The 12,408-nt window shown below is 45.0% G+C and overlaps 1 protein-coding gene across 1 annotated transcript in view; it reads right to left on the minus strand.

Moving 5' to 3' along the window:
- qsox1 (quiescin Q6 sulfhydryl oxidase 1) overlaps positions 1-12,036 on the minus strand; it is a 119,693-nt gene extending 107,657 nt beyond the window's left edge. Inside the window, exon 1 of the mRNA XM_067990735.1 lies at positions 11,764-12,036. Within this exon, the coding sequence (XP_067846836.1) occupies positions 11,764-12,028 (265 nt within the window). The 5' untranslated portion in view covers positions 12,029-12,036. The remainder of the gene's footprint in view (positions 1-11,763) is intronic.
- Between the last annotated feature and the right edge of the window lie 372 nt (positions 12,037-12,408).

Genomic DNA, 12,408 nt, shown 5'->3' on the forward strand with positions numbered 1-12,408 from the left:
ACCAATCTAATCTGTGCTGATGTGCAGAAAGAAAGAACTTGCATTTATATAGTGCTCTGCTTTGCTAGTTTTACCAGCTTAACCCCATTGAATATTTTATATTCTAACTTCCCTCAAATGAAAGTGCCAATAGCTCCGTAATGTGGGAAACACGACAGCCAATTTGCGCGCAGCAAGCTCTCCCAAACAACAACGAGATAATGTCCAGATAATCTATTTTTTAAGTGATGCTGGTCGAGGGATAAATATTGGCCAGGACACCAGGGAAAACTGCCCTGCTCTTCTTCGAAAAAGTGCCTTGGGATCTTTTATGTCCACCTGAGATGGCAGACATCGCATCCAAAAGACGGCACCTCCCGGCGGGGAAAGCGAACAGACTCTTCATTACCCGACTGGACAATTCTTGTCGTCAGCCATACAACCTTTTTTTCCCCAATGTTGGAAGGCGGAGTGCCGGATGGATGGATGTGTCAGACATAAAAGGCATCGAGGGGTATGGGGAGAGAGCAGCAATATGGAATTGGAGGTAGAGGATCAGCCATGATCATATTGAATGGCGGAGCAGGCTCGAAGGGCCGAATGGCCTACTCCTGCTCCTATTTTCTATGTTTCTAACCAATGGCGTGGGAGTAGTTAAGAGGCAGGAGGTCATGTGATTGAAATCTCCAGGATAACGTCCAACCAGAGTTGGCAACCTTATTTCTACCACTTCTATTTGAGCTAACAATCAAAGCATTCTATGCAGGGAGCTGTTGTCAAGGACCTTTGATGTGCTGCTTGTCTGGAATGTCTAACCGGAATGAATTGTTCACTCGTGATGCCTGTAATTGAGCACTTGCTGCTTAGTGAGGGGCCAAATTGCCCCTTGACTTTCTTTGACGTCATGTTCCGCCTTTCCTTTTCATGGATTGGCTTTCACTTCACATCTTTAATTGCATGTTTGCTTGTTGATGGTCTGGCTGTATTGCTGGAGTGGGTTAAGTGGCGATTGTTTGCGGTGAGTGTTACACCAGAGGCCCATTAGTTTACACTAGAGTTGGCTCTCCGCGTTTCTTTCTCCTCTTACTGTTTGGAGTCTCAGTGTGGTGCGTTGATTAGTGCAAAAATTATACAGCCAAGTCTGGCGAGGTTCCACGCAGTAGTGGCTTGGCCAAGCATAACAGGAGAATGATCCTGTACACAGTTTAACATGCACAACCCTTGTCATTAGGAACACGCCACAAACAGAAAGGGAGGAAAGAAGATAAAATGAAGCTTTGAACATGAATCAAGAAAACTGGAGTAGACGTTGAACTCTTAAGGCTATCTGCTTGCACCACACTTCCACCAGATCCACATCCCCAGCACCCCACCGGTGGCTTGTCCACTTGGGAATTTATGATACAAAGTTCTACACCAAGCCACTCCAGTGCAGCATACTTGAGGGGTACATACTAAATAGAATTGGCTAATGAAGGATTGAGAGTCAGTATCTGGAACTTGTAGCAGTCTGAAGCCTACCATCATCTCTTTATCTTGCGGGGAAGGGAGAACGTCCTTAGGAAGTAAGTTGAGCACTCCTTTTTATCTGGGAGAGAGGCAGCCCCATTCACTCTCTAGGGAAGTCTGGTCTACGTCATTCAGTTGAGTCTCTGGACGGCACAGTATGTTTCTTCCGGGAAAGTAATCAACGTTTCCCCCTCTCGAGACAGGAAAATGAAGTCCCTTAACTTTGAGGGAAACTCTTAATTTGTGCCATTTATTAACTTTAGAATGTACAAAAAAACTCCGAATCACTGGACTCCAATTCTGTAGTGGGGTGGGGGGGGGGGAGATTGGAGGGGTTGTTTAAACAAGCCCCAAACCACAGTACAATCACATTATAGAACCCATCACTGAATGGCGAGAATTTACATAGATCTTTATCACCAGACAAGAAACCTTCCAAACAGAAGCTACATAAACCCATCTGAAGTGTGGAACATTACCATTTGGTCCTAATCCCCGATTTGTTGCCAAATCTAAAATAAAGGAGAAGTCCCAAGCTCAGGCCACTCCCAAAGGAAAAACTGGGCAGATATTCCAATCTTATTTACTAATGACCAGGCCAAGCATCCAACAACCAGAACTAATTACTCACAGCCAAGAGAGCAGGACTCCTTCCCCGCCACCCCCTCCCCCACCCCGCCACCACCTATTTAAGTCATAGCCAGCCTGGGCCTAGCATGCACACTTGACGGCGGTTGGGCATAAGGAACCAAAATTTGAAGGAAAAAACAAACCTAATAGCCATTTATAACTGCTCGACTGCATCTCCCTCCAGACCTTCTTTGCAAAGGCACATTCCAGAAGGAGATGGGCGACACAGGATTCTGTGCTCTATGGGCTGTTCCCGGGGACGCACACTGAGACGGACATCGACTGCTGCTGGAAGACCATCAACTCGGTGAAAGACGCCCTTTGGTCTGCCCAAAACTTGCTGATCTTCCAGTGCACGGAGCTGTCCTCGACCGAGTGTTGCAGACTGGCACATTCCAAGGTCCAGGACTACGTGCTCAGGGATGCACTGAAGATGGGTGCGGCCGCCGCAAAGGCTCTGTGGGGAAAGGCAACTGTTTAGAGCCTTCCCGCCATTGTATATCGAGGGGCTGAAATCAGGGAAAACCCCCTCGGGCAGAATGTAAAACTCAAATTGATGTAATGTACCTGTTATGAATCTGTAATGTATCTGTAATGAATCACCTGTATTGATTGTGATGCAATGAGGCACCCTGGAGTGTCATGAACTGTAATTATGTCCAATGTGTTCACTGAACTGTACTTGATGTAACCTGCAAATTGTATAATCTGTATTGTGTACATTTGGAATGTGATATGACAACTGTATTGTATGTACTGCTGCAAATTTTATGAATAAAGTATATTTTTTGAAAAAAAAGCCATTTATAACACTGCAATACAGAACCCAAATTAAACTACAGTATCCAAATCGGCTCTGTACACATCAGCCACTTTCTAAAAGACATCAGCAGCTTTACTCTGGTAGTGTGGTGAGGTGATTGTCCACAAGGAATCTCTATTTCCACACCTTCAAGAACAAAAGAGGAGGCCCCCTCCAAAAGTGTCCGGTGGAGAATCTTACACAATCAAGTTATAAAATAATCAGGGCCTCAGATACTGATGCAGGACTTGTACAGATGCAGCAAGAATTGATCTTGGCAGGCTGTGCAAATTAAGCAATAACGAGTATGGGAAGAGGCCAAGTTGCTTAGTCGTACACACGTTTCATAGACTGACCAGCCATCCAACCGAGCCGCTGAAAAGGTGTACAGTCTGGTCAGCTAAAACAAAACCAAAGGAAGTTAATGCTGCATTCAGCCTCCTCTTCTGGAGCCAGGATCAAGTGCTACATCAAAAACTGCAGATTATTATACAGCAGATATCTCTCTGTTGTAATGATGTGGAGATGCCGGTGATGGACTGGGGTTGACAATTGTAAACAATTTTACAACACCAAGTTATAGTCCAGTAATTTTATTTTAAATTCACAAGCTTTCGGAGGCTTCCTCCTTCGTCAGGTGAACGATGTGAAAATTCTCTGTTGTAAATTCAGCAAGACAATGGCTCAACGCAAACAGATCAGGCTCCAGGTTCCATTAACAATTGACTCTTGAATCAGCATCCTTGTTTCTGATCAAGATGGTCACGACCCCAGAATACAGAGATAAGGTTAAGGGCCCCTCACAGAAGGGACCTACTGATCTGCATCTCTAATGAATTGCAACTCCAAAACTTCAGTCAAAAGGTACGCCATTACATTTGAACTATCTGATTTACAAATTTAGTTCTTGCTTATGGCACTTTGGAATTCAAATCACTAATAATTCAGACTAATACTGTAAACCCAATTTACCCTCGGTCTGTGGACATCATACGTTGCTCTTCACTGCTCTGGTCTAACAGTGGGAGGGCTTAGTGTTTTCAATAGCAACATTTAATCCGGTTTTCAGACACTCCTTGTGTGCATCCTTCAAGGATTTAAACCAACAAATGTCAGTTCATTTGGATCAATCCCCGACACTGAACCTTGGTTTGAGCTGTGTTTTGTACACTGCTAGTGGGAAGTCCTGCGGTGAGCTGGCTAAACATCCTCAGCACAGTTGATGCCAGACATAGACCATCAGCTTGACAAAAGGGACTCTGACCTGAAATCATCAACTTGCTGAGACAATGGCAAGACATTTAACTTCATCAGGAGGAGATGGTTTGATGCTGCTAACGACATGGGACAATGGCGAGGTATTCAACCTCATCAAGAGGAGATGGGCTGTTATCTCTCAGGGAACTGAGACAATGGCAAAGCCCTTACCCTCATCAATATGGATGGTGTGGAGATGCCGGTGATGGACTGGGGTTGACAAATGTAAAGAATCACCTGACGAAGGAGAAAGCCTCCGAAAGCTTGTGATTTTCAAATAAAATTGTTGGACTATAACCTGGTGTTGTAAGATTCTTTACAATATGGATGGGTCAGTGATGCTATCTTGCTGACGACTTAATCTCTCTGGGAGCGGAGACAATGGCAAGCCCTTACCCTGTCCTCTCAAACCAAGGGTGTTGTAAAATTGTTTACAATTGTCAACCCCAGTCCATCACCGGCATCTCCACATCAAACCAAGGGTGAGCTGTGTCTCTGGAATATATATCTCCCTGCTGATCACCTTAAGATGCTGGATGTCTGTGGCTGTCCCCAGTAAAAATCCCCGATACAGACTTATAATTTGTGCAGGATGTAGGATTACATACTAAATGTATTTCATGATACATACATTGTGTAAAACAATTCTTTGGAATTTATTACACTTTTAGCACAAACCGACACAATCCAACAATGGTCTTATTTGTCACTTGTCGTCTGAATACCAAGGGAGTAATGCTGTATCCCCTGGAGCACGGACCCCCGGGGAGGTGTTACATACGGGTAGATAAAGACCAGCTGGTCCATCAAGCCTGCCCCACCCACCACGATAGCCAGAGCATCATGACTAAACCCTCCCTCCTTCCTCCCTCCACCCCACGTAATCTCCTGGGAGAGGCAAAATAACCAGCGAAAAAACCCAGGGCCAATAAAGGAAAAAATACTCTGGAAAATTCCTCTCTGACCCCCTCAGGCGATCTGAGTAGCTGAGCTTATTTAATCCAGGAATCATTCTTGTAGCTCTCCTCTGGACCTTTACCTCCCTATCTCCCAGTATCACTCGATATCACATCCTCAAAACAATCAAGCTGGTCATGTTAAAATGCATAATCTTACAGTGAAAAGTGGAATGCTTCTCCCTTGCCTTTCACCTGATCAATTCCAAGCAGTGATGTGTACTGTAGCATGTCCTTATATTTCATTAGCACCTAGATGGTATGGGATCCTCCTCCCCTCCCATTTGCTCATAGTTGCTTCAGTTGAGATTTGTAAGGAATCTTACAACACCAGGTTATAGTCCAACTGTTTTATTTGAAAATCACAAGCTTTCGGAGGCTTTCTCCTTCGTCAGGTGAGTGTCACGAAGGAGAAAGCCTCCGAAAGCTTGTGATTTTCAAATAAAACAGTTGGACTATAACCTGGTGTTGTAAGATTCCTTACATTTGTCAACCCCAGTCCATCACCGGCATCTCCACATCATCAGTTGAGATTGACTTTGGAAGCCTCGTACACCAGCAGTGCTGTAATTGTGCCTCTATTTATGACTCGCTGTTCAGTTCTGCCGGTAGAATACTGTAATTGATGTCATTTATACAGCTGGCACAAATCCTGGTTTTGGATCACTTTTTTTTAAAATCGCAAAACAAATTTTCCAAGAAACAAAACCACTTTTGCTCCGTGAAGCTGAAGGCAGGAATGTAGTCTGATGGTGTTAGGTGGTTAAAGAGTTACAGGAGCTTCCTGATTCTCAGCTCTGGACTGACTGTTACCAGTTGAAGAACCAGGTGGTGACTACAAACTGTGATTTGTGCAGCTGTCAGCATGTGGCAACATTATCAAATACCACACAGAGTTAGCAAATAGCTTTACTAAAAATAATCTCGCCCCTTGTAGTTTGCCCTCAAATTCTCACCGGCATTTAAAAAGGAGCGTCACCAACATTGCAACTTTTTTTTAAACTTTGTAAAATTGTATGGCATATGATTTTTGGGAGTATGCTCAAGACTCAAGACCACAAATGTCACGTGTGGTATTATAACACCACCAGCTCGATTCTTTTGTGGATGCAATGCATCCAATGGTTCATATAACCATGACCGGGTTCCTATTGTTTACATCAGCTCCCCTTGATGTGTTACTGCTTCGTTATGCACTGCAGTATGTGTTCACCCTTTATAAAATGCACTCCTTAAAAGGGGATCCTGAAGGTCAGACTTCCCTTGTAAACATGGTAGGGTTGAGAACTGGCATCTCCCCTTTCAATAGGAGAAGTTATGGAAGCCTACTAATAAATGCCATCAAGTGTACACAAGGCAGTACGCTCTATAGAGCCATTTCAATGCCAATAAGAGGTGTCAATTGACATGGAGAGCTGTAGTTTAAAGACTGGTAAAGAGCCGACAATTGGAGGAATCAGCTGCTGTCTAACGCGCATAGGTTTTCACGTCTGCAGTACTGAGTGAATGCTCCATTGTCAGACATGCCATCCTAAACTGAGGCTCTGTCTGCCTCTTGAGATGGACATTAAAATATGCCATGGCATTATTTGAAGAACAAGTTCTCCTGACGTCCTGGCCAACAGTTCTCGTTCAACCCTCACCAACACAATTGATTAGCTGGCCATTCATCTAATTACCATTTGTGGGATCTTGCTTTGTATAAATTGGCTGCCATGTGTGCCTACATAACAACAGCGGCTACAGTTCAAAAGTTGATTCTCAGGAGCTATATGCAAGTCTTTTTTTCCTATCTTTGAATGGCTCTGTTTCATTATTTCTCTCATGAACTATTGAACATTATAATTTTTGGTACAAGTTTTTACACCTCTCCCACATCCTCTCCTCACTGCACCCTTTCCTGTTTCTGCTGCTCCCCGCTCTTCCACCCCATGTTGCAGATACTTTCATTTCCCACCCCCTCTCCTCAATTACACTGGTCCATTAGTCCCTCATTGCTCCCTTACTTTACCTCTTCTCACTGGTGCCACTCCTTGCTTTCCTTCTCTCACACTCTCCCCCTCTCCCCATTGCCCTATTTCACACGTCCTATCTTTTGCTTGCCTGCTCCAGACTGACCAGGTGTGAACGGCTGCTTTGACTGTCTGGCACTATTCTCAGTTTGGCAGCCCAGCAGATCGGAATCAGAACAGACATTTGTTATGGGGTAGGGGTGGAATTCTTGGCCTACAGCAGCTTTGACTCTGTTTAGAGTGTGGCAGACATTACTCCAGCAACTGTCTGCAGGATCCATCAGTCTTTGTCAGTCCGTACCATCCCAATAAACAGCAACCTACACTTTTGGAACAGTTGGCCGCAAACCGTGAAGCCTTGTTAATCAGATTTATGACTTCAAGGGGCCATTATTTACTTGTAAAAGAAGCAACACACAACAGTCTGTGTGTTTGGTGCAAGGGAGCGCAGCACATACGAAACCTTGGAGTTCAACAGTTTTCTGGCACAAATGAAAGCGGTCACTGAATGTGGAGTCCAAACTTGTTAAGAAAAGTTTTTCACAGGTACAGTATCTAGCGGGGGTCTGCTAATTAGCAGGCAGAAGGCGGTCAAAATTGTTGAATGTTCCCAACATTCTCAGTATGACTGACTGGGACAAGTCGGCATAATCACTTTCCTGTTAAGAGTGCTGGCCCTGCTCACAATGCTTGAATGATGCAATATTTTTGAGAGCATCGTTCTTTCTTGAATTAGTTTCTCTCCCCCCGCCTCCCATGGTGTCGTCACTACATATCACCCAAGACTGGGGGGTGCTTTCTCTCAGATCCTGGTGAATGCTGTTCTGAAATTGACTGCTTGGAGGTGGACAACAGTGATTCCATGGAGGGGGGTTCCCCAGCCCAGGTGGCCATTTGCTATAGTCCTTTAAGGGGGAACTGCAGAGAACAGGGCATTTCCAGTTTTTAGATGATAGCTCCTCAGAATCGCAGGTGACTATGGACTACCATCTGGTCACCTGCAGCTTTGCTTGATAGGGTCAGAGCAGAATTTCCCAACTGAATTGGCCAGCTTTCCCTCCCCCCCACCTGTTTTTTCCCCTCTTCCAAGAGACTATATTGTTAAGGGGTGGATTGTTCGTGTACCTGATTGCATCATTGTCTGGACAGAGTGGGCTTGATAGGCCTAATAGTGTTTTATCGCCCTTCCTTTGATATGTCCCTCTCTCTATGGGGCAGTGCCTGGCCCTTTCACAGTGAGGCAGGTGAGACTAGGATCTCACTGATGGTCAAGCAAAGTCATGAACTTGAAAGGTGTCTCTGCTCGAGGTGTTGCAAAGTTTCCTTTAATGAATTCCAAAACAGATGGGCTTTAACTCATTCACATCACCTGCACAATGGGTTATATATTAAAATCTTTTTAGCCTCTTTTGCATATTTAAAACCGATTTAAATTTTATTTAAATACTATATGAGTCATGCCACCACAAGGAAAAAGGCTGCACCCTCCAACAGTGTACAGAATCCACAACCATAACTTGCATTTATATAGCACCTTTACTGAAGAAAAGATGCTTCATAGAGGCATAAGGGAGATAAAAATGGACACTGAGCCAAAGGAGATATTAGGAGGGTTGACTAACAGTTTGGTCAAAAAGGTGAGTTTATGGAGGTTCTTAAAGGAGAAGCTGGAGAGGCAAAGGGATTTCGGAAGGTAATTACAGAGTGTGAGGTCTAGGCACGGCTGCCAATGGTGGGGTGAAGGAAGGGAAGGAGTTGCAGAAGAAGTTGTTGTCAGAAGAACAGAGAGTTTGGGGACATGTAAGGAATCTTACAACACCAGGTTATAGTCCAACAGTTGGACTGTTGGACTATAACCTGGTGTTGTAAGATTCCTTACATTTGTCCACCCCGGTCCATCACCGGCATCTCCACATTTGGGGAGATGGGTTGTAGGGCTGGAAGAGATGGGGAGGGGACGAATCCATGGACCGACTTAAACACGAGGATGAGAATTTTAAATGTGAGGTGTTGGAGGATTGGGAGCCAATGTTGGTCAGCGAGAATAGGGATGATAGGTGAGTGAGACTTTATTTAGACACATGAGGGGTGGAGGGAGACAAAGTTAGAAGAGCACACACTGTACATTTTCTGTTCTAATTCCAGCTAACCACCCCCACCCCCCAACAAATTACTTTACCCCATTGGCTTTCTGAGAGGTTAGGATTTCCAGTTGTTTCTAGCACATTTCCTGGGCATACTCACTGCTAAATGCACAGGGGAAAATTGGGCCCCCTCAAACTTGTATCATTGGATTTGATTGTACCCATATCAAATCTGTAAACCAGGTCAGCCACACAGATGTGAACTGTTATGTCAATAGAGTTTCACTTCTGGAGTACAGCACTGGCAGAACAAACAATCCTCAGACACACTATACAAGTATCATTCAACAGAGGGGATTCACATGGTCTCTCCATTAATCATTTGCCACTGGATGGACTCATCATCCAGCAAAAGGAATTAACCCTTTTTTTTTGCTTCACAATTAGTCTATGAGCATCGAGCACTATTACGCCTGCAAAGCTGATTAACCCTTTTACCTGACTTGCCCTCCTTGTTTTATGGGAGGCCAGGTTACCCAGGCAGGACATCAAAGTGCTGGAATCTAACGCCATATTTCTGTCTGTTTCAGACAGCGCCAACTTGAAAATACCTTTTACAGTGACAAATGGATCTATTCTTCTAACACACTCAATTCTGAGGAGGTTTGGAGCTGGAGAGGGCAACCAGACATTAATTATATTAAATGACATTTGTTCAAAGCTCTTCCAAGACCCTCCCCCACTGTTAATGCTGCCCCTCCACCCCTCTCCCTCCCACCTCCCAGGGCAATACCGAAGCCTTTGTAATTAAAAACTAAAATTTGCTGAAAACTTTTTCGTAACAGTGCTCCTATGAGACTGTAACGTAAGCCAGGGAATCGACTGACATTCGTTCTTGTGGTTTTGACTGAATATCGGGCAAGGTGTAAAACGGCCGGCCGATGCCACACCGCCCGAGACCAATTGATATCCTTAAAATGTTTTTGAGCGCGTGGCCCAAGAGTGGCGCCACTCACAAGACATTACACGAATCTCGACTTCAGTTTATAAAATGCCCAGGAGGTCGAGCGGAACCATCACCCACCCTTCTTTCCCCGAGCACTTTGGAAACCCACTTTGACACTACATGGAGCATAAGCCAGGGTGGTGCGTGATGGCCTCGCCCGTGGGGGTCTTGGACCACTGCACCCTTGGAGTCAGATCACTCCGTGGTTGTGCAGTCACTTTTTGCATTGCTGAGAAGCACTTCTCTACGATACAAAACTAGTAAAAAGAAAAGAACTTAGACTTATACAGCGCCTTTCATAACCTCTGGACATCTCAAAGCACTTTACAGCCAATGAAGTGCTTTTGAAGTGTAGTCACTGTTGTAATGTAGGAAATGTTGTAAAGTATTATAATTGCACCCTGTTTTGCTGGTATTACCAGCTTAACCCCTTAAATTCTAACTCCCTCAAGCAAAAGTGCCAATAGCTCCGCACATGCACACTCAGGGTTTACATGCACACTGTCTCAGTACTGTACAATATAGAATGCCACAGTCCACACCGACTGGTTTGACAACTGCTGCTATAAACCCTGACTCTTCTCAGGCACTGTCCAGGCACAGAAATGTAATGGCAATCTCCAGACCAGCAGAAGCAAGTGCGTTCCCTTTAAGACACACTCGCTACCCACTGCACCGCCAACATTGCATCCAATTTACAATGCTGATTAACGGTGTGTCAACACTCACCGTGAAACATAAACAGCAGAAAGAACATCACACGCTTAAACGGCTTTGCAAACGGTCACTCTAATCTCATTGCAAATAACTCTGAATTGGGGCAGCCCCGACAGTGCTTCTTTGAAAGTTATCTCAGCCTCCAACCTTATTCTCTCCATTTTAGTTCCTATTCAGCGTTATTCTATCTCCTTTGCGTGGACATTCAGTGATCTCACTGCCAAAAGTTTATTCACATTCTTTTTGTCTCTTTTATTATCTGCATTCTGTACTCATGCTGTCATCTGTCCCACTCCTCCCTCAACATCCAGCACAAACCCTGCGTCCCTTCTATTATTCTGCTGATAGTGCAGTGGTACAGTGCACACACATTGATACATACAAGTAACCGGTCAGGGACAGAATTTAAAATTCTGGTATCTAGACTGGTATCCAAGTCCCGTTCCCCCTCCAAGAAATTAGGATGCTGGAAAGGGGACCAGGAACTGGAGCAAGTGGGGAAACCAGGGGGCTGGGGACCAGGAAACCTAGAGGTAAGTGGTGGTGGGGTGCTGGGGACAGGGGAGTGGGGGTCTAGGACCACCCCCTCCAGTACTGGGAGCAACTTTCTGTGGGTAACAGAGACTGACAGCACTGTAAATGAGGCGAGGGAGAGAGAGAGAGAGAGATCTCAAGTAACCTGCACCTGAGTCTACAATGCAGGAAAATCATGAAGCAGCACAACTTTCAGTCTCTTGTCGGCTGAGCTTTAAGTTGCTGTCCCCTTTTCCCTACCCACACGTTACAGGTTAAATAAAGTCACAGCCCAAACCTTTGATATCGCTGGCCAGCGACTTCCACAACGGAGCGAAGTCGATGCAGTGCCCGCACCAAGAGGCGTAGAACTCCACCAGCCAGGCGTTGCTGGAGTTGTACAGGATCCCGCCGAAGTTGTCCGGGTCCAGGAGGGTGACCTGGTCAGCATGAGTGTAAAGCCCGGCTCTGGTCAACGCGGCGGGCGTTACCAAGAGGGAAATCGCCGCTAAAGACACCAACACCGCATCCGAGCGCTGCGCCATGTCTGAGGAATCAGGCATCAAACCGACCTCTAACCTTCACAAAACAACATTGTCTACGTGCGGGGAGTCAGAGGGAGGAGCAAGGTTTCTTTTTTTTTGAAATGGTCCCAGATCAGATAATGTGCAGAAAACAAATAATCTTATCAACGCATTTGCATCTCCTGTAATATTCCCATTAACACATTTACACCTGACCTTGTGCAGCCCGTGCAAAGATCAGATCCTGTGTACAATGCATTAAAATGTATTGCTCATTTACAATTGTAATTCCGGATCCCCAATACAGCTATTCACTTATTCACATCCTCAATGCATACACCACCAGGAGTCCTTTATGAAAGTTTATTCATTGCTTCATACATTTTAAAGCTCTGGGATTCCAAGGATAATATGACACT

This window comes from Heptranchias perlo, chromosome 9 (assembly GCF_035084215.1).
Source record: "Heptranchias perlo isolate sHepPer1 chromosome 9, sHepPer1.hap1, whole genome shotgun sequence".
NCBI lineage: Eukaryota > Metazoa > Chordata > Chondrichthyes > Hexanchiformes > Hexanchidae > Heptranchias > Heptranchias perlo.